The 19,742-nt window shown below is 40.5% G+C and overlaps 1 protein-coding gene across 6 annotated transcripts in view; it reads left to right on the forward strand.

Moving 5' to 3' along the window:
* PPP1R12A (protein phosphatase 1 regulatory subunit 12A) overlaps positions 1-19,742 on the forward strand; it is a 147,594-nt gene that overhangs the window by 114,078 nt on the left and 13,774 nt on the right. For 5 of the 6 annotated variants that reach the window (XM_084810402.1, XM_084810405.1, XM_084810408.1 and 2 more), the window contains 11 exons: positions 297-514; positions 1,352-1,519; positions 1,935-2,111; positions 6,679-6,769; positions 9,055-9,252; positions 9,406-9,559; positions 11,056-11,174; positions 11,367-11,432; positions 12,421-12,437; positions 17,819-17,945; positions 19,400-19,504. In XM_084810402.1, coding sequence (XP_084666528.1) covers positions 297-514; positions 1,352-1,519; positions 1,935-2,111; positions 6,679-6,769; positions 9,055-9,252; positions 9,406-9,559; positions 11,056-11,174; positions 11,367-11,432; positions 12,421-12,437; positions 17,819-17,945; positions 19,400-19,504 — 1,440 coding nt within the window. The remainder of the gene's footprint in view (positions 1-296; positions 515-1,351; positions 1,520-1,934; positions 2,112-6,678; positions 6,770-9,054; positions 9,253-9,405; positions 9,560-11,055; positions 11,175-11,366; positions 11,433-12,420; positions 12,438-17,818; positions 17,946-19,399; positions 19,505-19,742) is intronic. The other variant, XM_084810404.1, reaches the window with a different exon arrangement.

Consider the following 19,742-nt stretch of genomic DNA (forward strand, 5'->3'; position numbering starts at 1 on the left):
CTAATAGGTTATCCCCAAGGGAATGTGGCCCTCGACAAAAAACATTGCCTACTCCTAGTTTAAAACAAAAGCAAAAAGGCCGAAAAACATTAAAATTGCTCAGTTTCAGCAATGTACTTGTTCTAATACTGTTCTTTTAAATTCATTAAAGCAAATTGTAAGATTTAACATGGAATATATCTATCTGGATTAGAATCGGGATCATGTATGGCACTTAGGTAGAATTAGTTTTTTTAAATGTACTGTTATATTCACCGTGCTAAAATCCAACCTGAAAAAAATGCTTTCTTTTGCAGGAGAAAGATACAAAAGCAACCAGACTTGCATATGTTGCACCTACAATACCAAGACGGCTGGCCAGTACATCTGATATTGAAGAGAAAGAAAACAGGGATACATCTGCTAGTTTAATACGTGGTAGTGGTTCTTATACAAGAAGAAAATGGGAAGAAGATGCAAAGAAAAATATTTCAAATGAAGGATCTTCCCCACTAAACACAAGCTATCAGAGAAGGTAAATAAATGAACCTGTGATTTGAGAACAGTGTATGTCAGAGGTCCCTAACTTTTTCAGGCTGGTGGGTACATATGGAATTTTGAGAGGGGATCATGTGTTATTTCACAAAATGGCACACACACAAAACACATGCCACACATAAAAAACTCCAGGTAAAACACACACATGACGTGCACATGCACAACCCAGGCAAAACACACCACACCAAACCGAAACACAGGCAAAACACACACTACACATGCAACAAACCCAGGGAAGAACAGACATATACCAAAATAAACAAAATAAGATAACCTACATCCCACAGTGGCAAAACACACACACAGCGCAGGCACCCTTTTAGTTCTCCCATAACACTTGCTACCACCTTTTAGCATGCTTACCTTTTCTTGCTTCTGTGTGGCTAAGCACACTTCAAAATGAAACGCTGGGCTACAGCCACTCCACATTTTTATTTTTTAAGAATACTTCTGAAGCCCAGACACATTCTTTATTCTTGGAAATAAAGATGACACTGGAGCCAGTACTTCACTTTGCAGCATGCCTGCCTCCCAGTGAAACAATTTTAGAAATTAAATGAAAAAATAATCAGGAGGGGCAGGGAGCCTAGTGTATAGCTCACACGCACACACAACACACACCTGTTGTCTGAGCATCAGGTTTTAAGGCTTTATAGTTATTTGTGGAAAGGCAAAACTAAAGATTCAGTTGCTGTAGTGATGGTAGTTTTTCTATGTAATATCTGAAGTGGATGAAAATTGAGAAATAGCCACCATTCCTTTAATTACTTCACAAATATGGTGTTTCTTTTTATAAATTCACATGACTTTTCAGTGGTTCCTTTGGTAGAAGACAAGATGACTTGATTAGTTCTAGTATGCCAAGTATTACATCAGTAGCAACAGTTACCTCCCCAGCTGGTCTTCAGAAAAGCCTGCTTTCTAGCACAAGCACTGCCGCAAAGGTTACAACAGGTTCAGCAACAGCAGGCGTTCAAAGCAGGTAAGAGCATCACTGTGCTTTGTCTTAAGTTCATTGTGTGCTTTATGTCTGTGCATGCATTTTTGTGTAGAAGTTCCTGGGCTCTGGATTTTTTTCATTTTTCCTATTACATATGGTCAATATGCAACTCGCCTCAAAATGAAGATGACTTGCATTATAAAGTAACAGCTGTGCATGGCAGTAAAACCAGTACTTGGGAACAGAGTGAAAATACAGTCTAAGCTTGGTAAGCTGATAACTTCTAATAAAGCTCACCTGGAGCCATTTTGATACTTCCATAATAAAGACCTTCTCAAATTTGTGTATTTTTAAAAAAAGAAAAAATCCATCCCTTTGTATCACACCGTTTTAGTAAAGTGCTTTCATTGTTAGCTGTTTCCTTTTCTCTTTTTGTGTTGCTGCTATGATGCTATAGTACCTCAAATCGTTTATGGGCTGAGGATAGTACTGAGAGAGACAAAGACAATGTTCCCACAGCAGTGACCGTTCCTGTTGCACCATCAGTTGTAAATACTGCGACTACTACCACAGCCTTGACTACAACTACTTCTGGCACTGTGTCCTCAACTTCAGAGGTCAGGGAGAGACGCAGGTGTGTAAAAATTCTGAGAATAATACTTCTCTTGTGCAGAGCGATCCATTAGTGTAAGATGAACAAATGCCTACTCAGTAAATATGCATCGATACAACTGTAAACATATTAAAGCTTTTCTCACCTACAATATATGTGATGGGAAACTTGTAGGATCATGTGAAATGCCATTTTCCCACATTAGGTCCTTTCTATACACTGGTTCCCATGATTCCTCCCATTTTTAAAATTAAGGTAATGGGTGGTGTACATGTTTAGTATTTCCACATTCATAGGCTCTTCATTATCTGCCTATCATTGAGGAGAGTTCTTCATTTTCATGAATTGTGAGAAGAATTTATTTGCTTTTTAGAGTGGAAGAAATGTTTCCAAACAGATAGGCTTCTGGTAATCATGGAAACATGATATAACTTTAAAATTAAAACAAACCCAACAAACATAAAGGTGATAAGTTATGCAGTAAATATTTGAGAGCACCTTTTCTTCTACCTTGCTGTATATGTTCTGTTTTCCTGTGGGACCTTGTTGTTTGGACCACAATTCCTTTTTGTGTTCTTTCGTCCCAAGTGACTTTGTGTGTTAAGCAAAATGCCATGGTTTGAACTTGCTATGTCTCTCACCTCTCAATTAGAAATATAAACATCATTGTTTTTAAAGATTCAGATGGTCAAATAGCCACTTTCTGTATGCCTATTAAAATACCAGGCTTTGTTTATGTGATTTGTTTCAAAGGTTTTTTAGTTCATTGATAAAGCCATGAAAAGTGTAGCACAAGTAAATAGGCATCTAAAACTTTAAGACAAAGACTGTGAAGATACATTTAAAACTTACATCTAATGAAATATCAGGTAGATGGAGAAAGTGATGTGAGCTCATAATAACCCATTAGCAAATAGACTTCCAAACAGAGAGTAAAGAATTCTATTTAGGGGAATAGTCACAGCAAGCCAAGGACCCTACCATTTTTAGGGACTGCTTAGGCTTGCCAAAAGATGCATCCCTGGCTGCTTACCTCACCCCCAAAAGATCCTAGGGAGAGAAGGGGACATGTGGTTTTGATGGGAAGAAGAGGAGTAGCAAGATTCTGAATTTAAAATAAATCTATCTGTGAATTTTCACAGGCTTCCAGTTAGGTATTTTGCATACACATATAAATCACCTTTTCTTACTTTTTCATCCATCTGAAGTTGTAGGTTGTTGACTCTGTAAGGTCATGCCTCAAACCTGTTTTTATGATGTGACAGGACTGTGTGTATGTGCGTGTGTACACTGGAACGGCCTTAAATGCTCTGAGACTAGGGTATTAATTCCATTTTAAACATCAGTTTATTGTGGAATGTACTACATCAGTGTTCCACAATATGGATAGCATGCTTTGCTTATGCCTTGAAATATAGGAAGTAAGGTAGGATATAATGCAATAAGAATTCTTTGAAAGGCCTTTTCAATACAACTTAGTCTGCAAGGCAATACAACAATAACTTTCATTCAGGAAATAGTAGTTGAAACTGGGGCATTATATAATATATATAAGTGTATCAAATGACTCAATTTTATTATAAGCTTTGTATTTAAAAAAATATGCTTGAAAAGCCTGAGAGGAGCTGAAAAAGCAAGTACGTTCAAAATTCAGGCATCTGGCTTGTTCAGTCTCACCAGCTGTCAAGGTGTTGCATGTATGTTGCACAGGTTGAAATAATGTGTTTAGATTTATGTTCATGGTTTAAATTACCTTCATTTTTAAATTGTGTTGTCTGAAATGTGTCTCATAAGACTGATTACTTGATAGAACATTCATATAGAATGGCACCATCTGATTCTATAGTCATTTAGTTTCCATGTGTGCATTAAGAGTTCAGTGTGTGATCACATGAATTCGTTAGCTGCCTAGACATAACATACAGTGACTGCCTGCTACTAAAATATTTTAAGATATCCGCTAATTGAAGCATGGCTGACAATGAATTAGGGTAGCTGGTCATAGGAAAGCTCCCAGAAATTCACATGCCACAAGCTTTTCTGAATGAAAGGAATACTGGCTGTATTAGAATGATCAAATCCTGGCTTAATCTTGTGTATACCTGAGTGCCATGCACCTGCACGCAGCCTTTTTGCTGCCATTTTGGTATTTCCTTTGTTCAGTGAAATAAACCAAGAAGACGCAGCATAGCTGGTCGTGACTGTAAATTGGTAACTAACAGTTTCCAAAAAATCCAGGATACAGAAACCCAGCTTTAAACCATGGCTTAAAATTGGTTTCGGAATCCTGGCTTGTTTGGAAATCATTAACCATAGTTCCCAGTTTGCATGTAATGGAAAGCTGCGGTTGAACTCCAACTTACTGGCTGCTTTACTCAATTATTTGAAGGGGCTTCATGCGGGTGCATGTAGCTCATGCATATCCTGACTTATTAACCAGGATTTGCTTGTCTGAAGTGGGCCACTGTATTCATATCCACCAAGGGGTTTTCTCCTTAAACTAGAGATGAATTTGAGAGTGGTTTCTTTGAGTAATTGGAGAAATGTTTGTGTGTGTGCGTGCGCGCGCACACACACACACAAGTCTCTTCTTAGTGATCTGACAGACTTTAAAACATCATCGTTGTATGGTGCAGTGTCATTTAGCTCTGTTCATAAACCCAGAATTCTATCAATCTACTGTGCAAAATATTCTTTGGGCCTTGGATTTTAGCCACAAAGCTCCCACAATGGTGCTGTACATGGGAAATGGTTCATGTCTGCCTGGTGTTATAACACAGGTAGCTGCTGTTGTGCCAGTTCTTGAGCTGGAGCTCATCTCCCCAATCGTATGAGCTGCTGCATTAGCAAAGCACCTCAAGGCTCATATCCCAAAGTTGTTGTTTAAATGTCCATTGTAGTATATGGATGTTTGTTGAATTTTTGGACTAATTTGATCCTGGGCTACTGAAAAATAAATCAGTTTGATTCAGAATAGACTGAAATAAAAAACAGTGAAATATTGACTGAGTTCAGATGCCACACCACAGCTCGTCGTGGGTTATTTAACTTACAATGAGCTACAACACCTGCATCTGCCAGGTTGAATATGCAATGCCTGCTTGGGGGATGTCATGTTGTGTGAACCCGGCGAGCATGAGTTATGTGAGGGTTAAATAATCCTCACATAAACAGACCATGGGTTATGTGAGGGTTGTTTAACTCTCACATAACCTACGCTCACCAGGTTTGCACAACACAACCACTTCTGAGTGGGGCTTGCATATTCAAAATGATGGCCACACTTGCCACAGCCTCACCATGGGTTAAATAACCCATGGTGGACTGTTCTGTCATGCGAACAGCCCCAATGTATTTTTATTTTTATTTATTTATATACATATATGTATGTATGTATGTATGTGTGTATATTCATGCCCAATATTTAACTGATAATACTAGTTTTCCTATCAAAGTGAGTACAATAGCTCACTTTGGGGCATATTTTATGGTGTTGTATTGATCATACCAATTGTCTGCTTTTTTAATAGCTGTGTTTTTCTTATATGGTACGTTTGTCCAAAGAGGTCATACATTAACCCAGTTCAGATGCAACAGGAAACATGGCTTCCCATTACAAAAATCCATGGCAGCGAGGCTCAGGCTCTCATACTCTTCCTCTGTCCCTTTCCTCCTTCAAATATGAGGATAAGAGATTTGAAATTTCAGTTTTGAATAAACCAGTTTTCCATTAGTTAGTTCAAACAACTTGGAACCTAAAACCACAGTTTGATCCATGTTTGTTAACTAAACATCATTTCCTGAGTTCAAACTACAACCTTTTAAAAACTGAACGTGGAAGTTTTCAAAACCTTCTTCTCACATGCAAAGGATGGAAAAGGTGCATGCCAGCCTGGCTTAAAGCTTTCTGTGGCACATTCTTGTAATGGGAAACCATGCTTTCCCATTATATCTGAACCCAGCCATTGCATTGGAAGTCATGGCTGATTGAGTGTTGACAAATTTGATAGAACTAAATCATTTTTAAAACATTAGTTTTGCAAATCAGTAGCACTTCACGTTTGCTAGTAAGGAATGGTTGTCCTCATCAGCAACTAGTTTATGTGGTGTACCACTTTGAGGAAATGATAAGAGTTCCAGGTCAGAACTTTTTTTCCTTTCTTCGCCCCACCCCATTGCCAGTCATCACAAACTCCATAAACACCGTCTTGTCTCTGAGTTAGAAACCCTTGTGGGACCCCAGAGTGGGATGGGTTTGATTCTGGTGTTGCCGTTGCTGATTCCTAAGTTAGAGTGTTGAGTTGACAGTATTGTATTATTAGACATGATGAGCCTGCATATGCTCAGTACTGCCTTATAGCAAAACGTGGGCATTGGCCTTATTGCCATATAGGAATTACATCATTGGTGTAAAAAGAACTGTCATAGCTTTTCCTGTCATGAACCTGTTTTGAAACTTTGGTCAGTTGCTTCCTCATGTATTTGTGACTTAGCTGGAAGGCTTCACTTGCTGCTGCTTCTGTTGCTTTATTCTCCAAAAGTTCAATTACTTTACAGTTATTACTAGCTAGGAAATCTTTAACCGTAGGTCATACCTCACTCCAGTTCGGGATGAAGAATCTGAATCCCAAAGAAAAGCTAGATCAAGGCAAGCAAGACAGTCCAGAAGATCTACACAGGTACAGTGGTCTTATATGCTACATTTAGGGAGCGTATTGTAATCCAGCTGGTTGTATGATACATATGAATTCACTAGTTTTCATAGAGCAAAAGCGATGCTTCATACTTTGATAAATAAAAGTATACAAGCATATATTCTAAATATATGGAACAAGTGACAGGTCTCCACCAATGTGCTATTTAATGTACCACTGGTAAGTGCATTTTTTATTTTGGTGAGGTTTTCCCACCCTTCTCCTGAGCCATGTTAATTTTATTGGCCACTTCTGAACATCTCACTAAGCCACCCTTTCCATGGGGGTGGAGATTTGAAGGCCATATTTCCTTGGAGGTAATATGCTGGGGACGGTGTTCTCCTTTTTATGTCCATGTTGGTTTCCGCCAAATCTTCTCTTCCTCTGGCTACCCCCATTCTCCCCCCCCATGAAATTAGGTAAAGGGCTACATGCAAAGAAAATGAGCCACAGCAATCATTGGGCTCACATACTTTCTTCCTCCTCCTCTCCTCCTGCACAGCTGAGAGGAGGCGCTCAGAAGCCTTTCTTTTGCTCTTATTTAAGCACATTTTCCCATGTAGTCTGGATTTGAAACTCTCACATAACATTGCCATGGTTAATTTCAAAACAGCTTCAGAAACCATGGTTTGAAGTTGGATTTGTGAAACTGACCATAGGTAATGTTAATCACATTTGTTGCTCAACACAGCATGACAAACAACTGTTAACCAAAAGAAAAAGCTTATGAAATCCTCCTCTTGCACACACATAAGCTCAAGGCTTGCCGCTGCTTGTTCCTGCTCTTGCATGTCATACTAAACTGTGGTTTAGCATGATGTGCAGGCGCAGTCATTGTGTCTCAAAAGTTTATAGTTTCTTGTGGGGGCAGGTTGGCTTTACTTTAAGGACTTTCAGGGTAACCACAGTTTGATCCACTGATACGTACTTCACCAGTGTTGTCCCCAGAGAGCACTTGAACAGCAGTCTAAACTCAAAACTTTTAAAAACAGTATGCAGACTGAGTTCCTATGGCTTACAGTTATTTCTTGAATTAACTTTGCTGCTGCAGGGTTTCGTTATAGTTTCTGCCCTTCCATCTTCATTAGATTTTAATTTAAGCCAGTTCATGTATATACTTGTATGATTTGGAATACAACCACAATCTTAGTTTCTAAGCACACGAATCACAATCTTAGCGGATCACTACCCCCAAGATAGGATATTCTATACGTGGGTGGGCAACTTCTGGAGGTACAGGAGCCATTTTCGATCCCTGGTACAGGTTGTAGTCTGGGGAGTGCCCCCCCCACTCACACACAGAGAGACACGAAGTTGCCGGTTTGCTGCCAGAATTTGGCAGGAAACTGCTTTGTAGTGCTACAGAGCATTACAATGGTTGAAGCTTGTTTGTAATCAAAATTTAACCTTTCAGTGCTCCATTGCAGCTGCAGAGCGCCCTAAGGGCCAAATTTAACTTGTAAACAAGCTAAATTTGGCTGGTTGGGTACTACAGACACCATCCCCCCCCCCAGATTTTTAAAAAAAGTTTGGGGTGGGGGCAGTGAGGAGAGGGCAGGAGACACATGCAGCCCATGGGCCAAGTGTTGCCCACTCCTACCGCGTACCTAAAGAATCCCTACCTCCTGGCCAGTCTTTCTCTTGAAACCTCTACTTTCCTCTGGCTTAAATACACTGTGCATTATCTTGTTCTTGGTGGACAAGATAAATTGTCCTGCTAAAAGAACATTTTCCTGAGGGGCACAGTGGCCAAACTTCACCTAAAATTAATCATGAAGCCCTATGGAAATCAGTGCATTAATCATGACTAATTCAAGTCTCGTTGCTTTCAATAACACTAGGACACAGCTACGTTAAGCTTCATTGAAGTCCTCTTGTGTTGTACTGAAGTTTAAATACCTGTGTACAAAATGTATTAACAGCGCGAAATTGAGAAGGAATGGCATACATGTAATAATTTTATATCATGTTAAATACACAAATAAGGGTATAATCCATTCCCAGTTGCCATAAATGAGATACAGCTATTTTTACCTATGTGCATTCTTAACTGGTGTACTTCATAGATAACTTTTGAACTCACATATCTGTACCTGAATGCAGAACAGTATGCAGAGCTTCCTGGACTGCTGTTAAGTATTAGCTAAACCTATTTAAACCCCTTTAAAGACTGTAGGTTTAATGCATATTGTTTGAATAACAACAGATGTCAAATTGGATAATGGAGGCTTGATAAATCATCTGTTTTGGTGGGTGGGTTTCTTCTACAGGGTGTAACACTGACTGATCTTCAAGAAGCTGAAAAAACTATTGGTAGAAGTCGCGCTACACGAACCAGAGAACAAGAGAATGAAGAAAAAGAAAAGGAGGAAAAAGAAAAACAAGACAAAGAAAAACAGGAGGAAAAGAAGGAATCTGAAACTAAAGATGATGATTATAGGCAAAGATATGCACGAACAATAGAAGAGGTATTTCATGTTTTTGTTTTATGGCATAGGTGTAAATATGTGTTGTGTTGGTTCTGAAATTGTAGGAGATGGCTTCCTTGATTAAAATGATTGAAAATATATTTATGCTTACCAATATTTCAAGATTGATAAGGACTTTTCCTTGTTGACTAGCCGTATCATCGCTATAGAACTACATCTTCAACTACTTCATCAACTTCTTCAGTTGCCACCTCTTCTAATTCTTCAGGCCAACTAAACAGACCAAACAACATTATAGGTATAACCTCTGCTTACTCCAGAAGTGGAGCAAAGGAAAATGAGAGAGGTAAGGTTTGTTTGATTCCTTTCTCTTTCTTTGCTTTCATTGCCAATGAACAATTGCCCCTTCACGGAATGTGATAGATCTTATGAGTAACTGGTAAAACCATTAGAAATCCTCTTGCAGCATCACCACCTAGGATTAATATTTTGTCATTTCTTTAAGGATTGTCTTCTTTAGGGCGCAATCCTAAATAGATAGGCGGCCGCCTCCAACCTTGGAGGCAACTGCCTATCCAAAGCAAGGCAGGAGAGGCACAGGGGGATCGTTCTGTCTGTGCCTCTCCTGCCTTGCTCTTTTTTGCTAGACAGCCGTTTTCGGCTGTCTAGCAGCGGGGGCGCTGGCCAGGAGAGGAAACTGCTGTACGACACATAGGATGTATTGTACGTGCAGCTCTGCTCTCCTCACCCTGGAATGCCCCGAGCCCCACCCCCTTTCAGTCACTCCATGCTCGTCTTCCAGGCGTGGAGGACAGGGCTTCTCCGCGCTGCCTCAGAGGCAGCGCTGATGAGGGGGAAGGTCGGATTTCCGGGAACTGACTTCAGAGCGTGGGATCCGAGGTCGGTTCCTGGAATAGAGCATATCCTATGGCCCACTAGACAGTGTCTAGCGGCCATAAGATTGCTCTCTTAATTACCTTACTTGATCATGGGTTTCCACAGAACCATAGGCACTAAATTTTAGTTTTAAATTGTGACGGGATCCAAAAATTGTTTTAAAGTGTGACTGAGTATTGTCACCTAAACATAGATTCATTTTTTAGCCCTGAAGATATTGCAGCACTGAAATAAACAAGTACCTGGATGTTTGTAATTTCTTATGTTAATTCAAGGATACACACACTGATAAAGTGCATGATAGCAAAGGAATATCATATGCTTGTGCAGCCCTGCTTAATAATTCTTGTACATGTTAATAAAACATTTTAGAGCTGAACAAACAATTTGAAAGTTAAGATTTGATCTTACCGACATGTTACATTAAATATAATTTTACAGAAATGGATCCTTACCATGGTTTTAAAATTGTGTTATTTAATTCAATGCATTGCCATACAAAGAAAAAATAACTAGTTTAAATACAAATCCCTCTCCAAAAGGGCCTTTTGCACGTTGAATTCTTGATGCTTCTGGCTAAACAAATACTTATCTAAAATAAGTGTGTTCTGTATGCTTTGATGAATATGTATTTGTAAATGTTGTAATGTATGCAGATTTGTTAGGCTTTGATTCTTAAGGCTAAAGTCCATGTAGTACTATATCGAAATATTCTAGTTTGACTGATGTAGAGCTAGAAATGATGAAATGATGTAGAAAGAGAATGATGGCACTGTAGAATTAAATCGTATTCTCAAAGAATTATTCTGTATTCTCAAAGTACTTTAGGATTCTGTTCCATAAAATTGGATGCTGAGTATCTTGCTTCAGGAACCAGTAGAAAAGGTTGTGTGTTATATATCAGAATTCTTTCTAAACTTTATTAAAACATTACTACTTAAATAGAAACAGGGAAGAAAGAAGAAGAAAAGGAAGAAGATAAATCACAGACAAAATCAATAAGGGAAAGACGACGGCCAAGAGAAAAACGAAGATCTACAGGAGTTTCTTTTTGGACACAAGATGTAAGTGAGAACCTGTTAAAACAGTCCATAGATGTGTATTTAGAAACACTTGAGGGAGGATTTAGTCAACCAGTGTGTTCTAGTGAGTAATGCTTAAGCAACGCTATTAATTGGACAAGTTGTGAATCTGCTTGTAGTTTTCATATTGCAATATATAAATGCAAACTAATTTTAAATGGGTTTTCCCCTCAGAGTGATGAAAACGAACAGGAACACCTGTCCGATTCAGAAGAGGGAACAAATAAAAAGGAAGCACAGGTAATAGTTCAGTTCTGGTTTTGTTACACGAAATGCATTATGCTATGCATTTACTTAAGCTTCTGTGAAGGAAAATTGTGTCCTCTGGTGTACAGGCTTGGAGTAAAAATGTTCTTATGAGCAGAGAGTGGATGACATTATTTGACCTTCCTATAATTATACACAATTTCATCAATCTGCCCCATTCGATCCTATCTCATTGCACAGAGTGTTGTTCCATGTACCTTCACTGTTTTTCTTAAATTCTCTTGTTTCTCGCTTGTTGAATAAGAAGAAAGCTTGCATTACATATAGAACAATAAGTATTTATTTAGTTAAATGATAACTTTGGAATTCGAGTGCATATTTTACAAAAGGCAAGCTTCTACTGATCCATATTGCAGGTACTAACTGCATCCTGTTTATCTTTTTATCATCACTCTGTTATTGATAGTGCATTCACTGCAGTCAACTGTATTTTGTTGTGGTAATGTCACCATGAAGCTATTCCTATCATGTCTGTTTCATGTGAACATTTCATTTGGATCAGCTGTCATTTGTCATAAGACATGTATTTGCCATGTCTTATGAATACTTTGCAAATCGTGGCTGGATACAAAGAATAGAGCAGCTAATTCTAGGTGCCCGAGGAGGCTTTCGGCTTGTGTGTGTCAAGCAGCAGCCGCCAACCACAAGCTACTCTTGAAATGGAAGGACCTTTAAAAGGGACTTTGGCTTGCAGGCAAGTATCTGCTGTTCAGAGAGACAAGTTAAAAGTCCTTCTAGGCATCCCTAAGCCCTTGGTGTATACTTAAATTAGCTGTTTAGATCCTGGACTATGCTTTGATCGGGTATATTCTATTATACATTTTGTTCTTACTATTAAATAGTGTATGTTGATTAGATCCTATAAGATGCTTTTCAACCACTCTCATTCTTTGCATTGTGAATAATTTCCTTGATGAATAAGACAATCTTCTAAAATTGCTCTATTTTTTTTATCTTTCAGAGTGATAGCCTTTCAAGGTATGTGTACTCCTTATGTTTATATCTCATTATGATGTGCAATATAAAATCTTTGTGTAATATACCTAATGATGTGAAAGATTAAGTATACTTTTAGGGGAGAAATACATTTTGCAAATGATGCCGTATGGCAAAAACCTCACCCTGAACTCAGTTCTTCGTAGATATTGCAACTGTAGAATATTACATGTAATTTAAACAAGAGAGTGGCAGTGCTATTATGCTGTCATGGACCATCTTCATTTTAGCATCACAGTTTCCTGGTGATTATAAAATGAATGTTCCATTAGTACCAAACAATATTGTTTACTGATTACACATGTGATGGCCATTGTGTTGTTCATCCCACCCAAATCGAGGAGAGTTCAGTTTTTGAGTTTCCTAATGGAAGGGAATTCTCCAATTGCCTGATATTGGGAGTAATTGGTCTGAGGCTATATATCCCTAATTCACATTTAAATATCTTCAAACTGGAGAGAAGTAGAAGAATTAAAAAAAATTATATTTGCTCTGTGTCAATATAGCTAAACTGTTAATATAAACATAGTGACTTCATTTAGATGTCATGGACCATATACTATGGTGGGACGTGGGAGAGGGCCTTCTCTGCTGTGGCACCCTGGTTGTGGAATGCCCTCCCCTTGGAGGCCCGAGTGGCACATACATTGGTACGTTGATCTGGGTGTCTGCAACTGATTGTTCCATCGTTGGGGCATCCTTGCTCTGGAGCTGTTTGCGTCAGAGAGGAAAATGGTGTGCCGCAGCTTCTGCAGCCGATCAGGCAGGGGTGTGCGGTCTCTGGGAGATGCCTGGGATTGGGACGGATGCTTCCTCTATGTGTTCCCACCATATCGTCTTCTCAACCGAGTGATAGCGAAGATAGAGAATGATGGCATGGAGGGCATCTTGATTGCACCGTGGTGGCCCAGGCAGCCTTGGTTTGCCAAGCTTCTGCACCGGTCCAGAGGGGACTGTCTTCGCCTTCCATTCACACCAACGCTGTTGTCCAGGAATGGAAGCATGGTGAGGCAGCCAGATCTACCCATGTCTCACAGTGTGGAGGATCTGACGGTAGATCCAATGAACTTATCTAATTCACTCTGAGATGTTCTTGAGACAGCGAGGAAGCCTGCAACCAGAAATTTGTATCCTAGCAAGTGGACACGCTTTACAGCTTTTGCTAGGGACAATGGATTCAACCTGGTCCATTGCTCTATTTGGGATGTTTTACAGTTTTTGTTGTCACTTCATCAACAAGGACTTAAGTGTTCTTCCCCTCGAGTTTACATAGCAGCCATTTTGGCTTCCTGTCCTGGTTCTGACGGATCTTCAATTTTCTCACATCCTCTTGTCTGTCAGTTTTTAAGAGGAGTTAAGAATCTGGCCCCTCTGGTGAAACCTCTAGTGCCGGCATGGAGTGCACTTACCAGAAAACCATTTGAGCCCCTTGCTGTAGTGGATTTTCGTCTTCTCTCTCTGAAAGTAGTGTTCTTAGTGGCCATTACTTTGGCACGATGCTCTGGAGAGTTATGTGCCCTTCGAGTGGATACTTCCTACTTATGCTTTCATAGGCACAAAGTAGTACTTTGTCCTGATACTGCTTTCTTGCTTATGGTTGTTTCTAGTTTTCATTTGGGTCAGGATATAGTTCTTCCTGCCTTTTTCGCCTTATCCTTGGCTCCAATTGAGAAGACGCTACACACCTTGGATGTTTGCAGGACTTTGGCATTCTACAAAGTGAGAACGGAGTCATTTTGTCGATCCCAGCATTTGTTTGTCTGTTGTGGAAGATCTAAGAAAGGAGTCCCCATCTCCTGCTAGCGCTTAGCATCTTGAGTAGGTCAAGCAATTCAACTGGCTTATGAATTGGAGTCTTTGGACTTGCCTGGACCGATCACAGTGCGCTCAACTAGAGCGGTAGCAGCATTAGTGGCACTTGACAGAGAGGTGTCAATACCAGACATCTGTCAGGCTGCAACCTGGTCTACCCTTTCCACGTTTATCAAGCATTGCCATCTCCACATTCAAGCTCACAGAGACTGCTCTTTTAGAAACATGGTGCTGTCAGAGGTTCTTCGATGAGGAGACCGACTGACCTCCTGGTACGTAAGCTTGTTATTTGCCCATATGTGTGACGCACAGAGACCACAAAGAAGGAAGTCAGGTTGCTTACCTGTAACTGGAGTTTTTTGAATGGTCATCTGTGCATTCACAGAACCCATCCACCATCCCTGCTTCAGTGTCAGTGTCATGTTGGTGCTGATACCAGAGTTCCTTGGTGCTAGAGGGCCACAATTGGTGGTCTCCCTTGGAAAAGAGGGATTGAGCGGGAACCCATTGGAGTATGTGCAATTGGATGGTGGCGGAAGTGTTCCTGCCAACTGGGTTCTTGCTCAGCTATAGAAGTTTCCCAAATCGAGGCTCCATGCAGGCACAGAGCCCATATGTGTCAATGCACAGATGACCACTAGTTCCTCTGCCTCTTCGAAACCCCGCTTGTACTTCCAGTAGTTCTCGGTTCACATACTGCTGAAGCCTAGCTTGTAGGATTTTGAGCATAACCTTGCTGGCATGTGAAATGAGCGCAATTGTACGGTAGTTTGAACACTCTTTGGCTTTGCCCTTCTTTGGGATTGGAATGTAAACTGACCTTTTCCAGTCTTGTGGCCACTGCTGAGTGTTCCAAATTTGTTGGCATATTGAGTGCAGCACTTTAACAGCATCATATTTTAGGATTTTAAAAAGCTCAGCTGGAATACTGTCATCTCTGCTAGCTTTGTTGTTAGTAATGCTTCCTAAGGCCCACTTGACTTCACTCTCTAGGATGTCTGGCTCAAGTTCAGTGACCGCACTATCATGGCTATCAGGGACATTCAGATCTTTCCTGTATAGTTCTTCTGTGTATTCTTTCCACCTCTTCTTAATCTCATCTGCTTCTGTTAGGTCCCTGCCTTCTTTGTCCTTTATCATGCCCGTCTTTGCACAAAATGTTCCCTTGAGATCTCCGATTTTCTTGAAAAGATCTCTAGTCTTTCCCATTCTTTTGTTTTCCTCGATTTCTTTGCATTGTTCATTTAAGAAGGCCTCGTCTCTCCTTGCTATTCTCTGGAACTCTGCATTCAGTTGGATGTATCTTCCCCTTTCTCCCTTGCTTTTTGCTTCCCTTCTTTCGTCAGCTACTTGTAAAGTCTTTCTTGCATTTCTTTTTCTTTGGGATGGATTTAGTTGCTGCCTGAACAATGTTACAATATGATTTAGGTCATACCCGTATGGTTTAGTGGTTTTCCCTATGTTCTTCAATTTAAGCCAAAATGTTGCAGCAAGAAGCTCATGATCTGAGCCACAGTCAGCTCCAGGTCTTGTTTTTACTGACTGTATAGAGCTTCTCCATCTTTGGCTGCAAAGTACATAATCAGTCTGATTTTGATATTAACCATCTGCTGATGTCCATGTGCAGAGCCGCCTCTTGTGCTGTTGGAAAAGAGTGTTTGCTATGATCAGCGTGTTCTCTTGGCAAAACTCTATTAGCCTTTGTCCTGCTTCATTTTGTACACCAAGACCATGCTTGCCTGTTATCCCTATGATTTCTTGACTTCCTACTTTAGCATTCCAATCCCCTATGATGAAAAGGACATCTTTTTTTGGTGTTAGTTTTAGAAGGTGTTGTAGGTCTTCATAGAACTGATCAACCTCAGCTTCTTCAGCCTCAGTGGTTGGGGCATAGACTTGAATTATTGTGATGTTGAATGGTTTGCCTTGGATTCGTACTGAGATCATTCTATCGTTTTTGAGATTGTACCCCAGTACTGCTTTTCCCACCCTTTCATTGACTATGGGCGCTACTCCATTTCTTCTAAGGGATTCTTGCCCACAGTAGTAGATATAATGGTCACCTGAATGAAATTCGCCCATGCCTGTCCATTTTAGTTCGCTGATTCCCAAGATGTCGATGTTCAATCTTGCCATCTCATGTTTGACCACCTCCAGCTTACCTTGATTCATTGATCTGACATTCCAGGTTCCTAAACGATATTGTTCTTTACAGCATCGGGTTTTCTTTTCACCACCAGACACATCCACAGCTGAGTGTCCTTTTGGCTTTGGCTCAGCCGCTTCACTCTTTCTGGCGCTACTTGGAATACCCTCTGCTCTTCCCCAGTAGTATATTGGACACCTTCTGACCTGAGGGGCTCATCTTCCGGCGTCATCTCTTTTAGCCTTGTGATACGTTCCATGGGGTTTTCTTGGCAAGAATACTGGAGTGGGTTGCCATTTCCTTCTCCAGTGGACCACATTTTGTCAGAACTCTCTGCCATGACCTGTCCGTCTTGGGTGGCCCTGCACGGCTTCGCTTATGGCTTCACTGAGTTACGCAAGCCCCTTCGCCACAACAAGGCAGTGACCTATGAAGGGGAGTACTTATATAACAGTTAGTATAATAAAATCTCTAAGTGGTTCACATACACTCTTCTGCCACGCACATGAGATGTGTGCACATGAGACTTAGGTGTGAAACCCAACTGCGGAACACTTATGGATCGTAGGATTGGAAACCTTATTAAGATGTGAGTCTTGAGGGATTTTAGTTGAAGTTGATGGCGGCTGGGGTGTAGTGGGTGCAAAGGCCATGGAAAAGAGCAGGATGGTGTGGGAAAATAGTAATGAAACATCACTGTTTATGAAATCATGCTTCACACACATTTTTAGGACTGAAAGAAAAATGGATTTTCTTTTTCAGGCAAAGTAGCTGTAAGTGTTTTCAGGAGGTGGGAGTAAAAGAAAGAACATTTGAAACATTTCCTTCTTGGGCATTTGCTGGTCAAAATACCCCCCACCCCCGCTTTTTCTCTCTGAGAGATATGGGACTTTTGGTATTGGTGGGAACAGTACATTGGGATGTGAGTGGCAGTTTTGAGTGGAGAAAGCTGGGAAGGAAAGGGTTAAATAAGCTCTCTCTCTCCCCTTCCAAGTCCTGCACAACTTGAAGTTCCTTCTGCTATTTTACCTGGAAAAAGTGAGGTGAAAGATGTGAGGAAAAGGGGGACACTTCTCAACAGAATGTTGGTAGAGGAAGATGTTCTGCACGATCAAGAGCAATCTAAAGCGATCTAAATCTTACGCTGCGCTGCCTTATTAGGATTGCCATCTGATGGCAACAGGGTAGCATGCCGTGTGTTGATTTGCTTGCAGTAGAACAAGGCAAAGTAGTTTAGGATATCATTTCAGTAGTGAGACAAGTGAGAAAAAACAGTGTAAACTATGATTTGCATGTGTGTTTGGAAAAACATAGTTTAGGTCTAAATTAGTAACCTCAAACCATGGTTTGGTTTGATGTCTGAATTGAACTGTGAAAACTTTGAACGTTTCCTTTTGTGTTAAAGGTATGACACGGGATCATCAGGAGATCGTTATGATTCAGTAATGGGACGGACTGGATACAGTTATTTGGAAGATCGCAAATCATATTCCAGCAAGCTAGAAAAAGAAGATACAACAGATTTTAAAAAGGTGTCTGACCTTAGTAGTGCATTGACAAGAGAACTTATATACATAAAATAATTCTGTATGGCTGTCTTAATTCAGTTTCACTTGACACACATAGTACTCTCCCAGAGTTATAAAGTAATTTGTGCAACATAGTGGGCAAGTTTGGAGGAAGTTTTCTGCTCTTGTCTTTGGCCCCTCCTCAGATATATATTCTGTAGATCCAGTCCAAGCTCTGTCCTTAATGGCTGATCCTGGTCCCTTCATGGAACTTACAGGGTTAGACACAAACACCTCCTATCTTTCTTCCATGAGCCAGGTATATTTTGCTCATGGTGTCTCCCAGCCCTGTGGCATTCTCTTAGCTAGGGTCCAGCTTTGCTGCTTCCTGCAACTGCCCTCCCATACTCACATGTGGACTGTCCTGTCATGTGCCATCCTCATACCTTAAATCTAAAATGCAAGTACTGTCCCTCTGTTTCACTAACGTCTCCTGTTGGTATGACCTCCCACAACAGCACACATCTGTTCTTGTCCTTACACCTTCTATTAGGTTTCCCTTTATCCCTTCTTTTCCTTAACTCTGCATTGACCCGGTCTGCACATCATGGCAACAATTCCTGGGTTGTTTAACCCAGGAATTGCGGGAACGAGCAGAGGATGCAAGCTGTTTCCACTTTTAATTACCTACCCAGGAACAAACCATGGGCAATTGTTGGGTTAACTCTGGATACCCATAGAACAACCCCATTTCCAGGTTCGCATGTCATGAAACAGCCCAGAAACGAGGTGTTCCTGGATTGTAGATGTAAAAGCAGAAACAGTGAGTATGTGGCTCACAAGCTCCACTCGTCCCAGGAATTCCTAGGTTAAACAACCCAGGAATTTCCAGCATGACATGTGATCTGGGTCATTGTCTCTTTCCAAGCCTTTCCCTCAGCTTCTTCACTGTGCATTTCTACTTCCCTCTCACAAGTGAGGATGCCATGTTATGGCAAGGTTCAGTGGGCTTTGTCCTTTACAGGAACTTATCATATACTATCATAATTCTCCATACCAAGTAGACTTTTGTCTCTGAATCAGTCCTTGCAAGCTGGTGTCCTTTGAATTGCCATTACTCTGAACTCCCTTGGTTACATCACCCTGCGCCACTGGCTTAGGTGGATTTAAAAGGGAAGATAGGTCTATCAGTGGCTATTAGTTATGATGGGTATGTGGAATCACCATGGTCAGAGACAATATGCCACTGAACAATAAGTTGCTGGGGAGCAAAAGGAGAAGATGGCTAATGCCTTCATACCCTGCTTCTGGAGACAGCTGGCTGGCCTTTTTGGGAGGCAGCATGCTTGACTAGATGGACCTTTGGTTTAGAGAGCTGCCCACATATTCTTCAATTACAGTTATCCCCTTTGTAAATATAATCACGATGCAAGTGTGAAGAAATGCATGATCATAAAAATGTATTGCATGTGTTTTAGCTTTATGAACAGATTGTAGCTGAAAATGAAAAACTGAAAGCACAGTTACATGATACCAACATGGAACTGACGGACCTTAAGCTACAGCTGGAAAAGGCAACTCAGGTTTGTATTTCCATAAGATGGACATCACCAAGGATCCAAGGATCAGTTTGGCATTTTCTTAGTGTGCATTCAAAATGGCACCTTTTAATTTAATATTTTAAACCTGTTTGTTATAAAGCTGGCATAAAAGTATTAGAAATATAAATCAATATTTGGCATGACAAATATTAGAAGGGTTCCAGTGAGCTTTACCACTGCTCTTAGAGCTGTAAGGAATCACACACCCACAATGTGGTGG

This window comes from Heloderma suspectum, chromosome 7 (assembly GCF_057233095.1).
Source record: "Heloderma suspectum isolate Gila_16-S chromosome 7, 16-S_ref, whole genome shotgun sequence".
NCBI classification, from domain to species: domain Eukaryota; kingdom Metazoa; phylum Chordata; class Lepidosauria; order Squamata; family Helodermatidae; genus Heloderma; species Heloderma suspectum.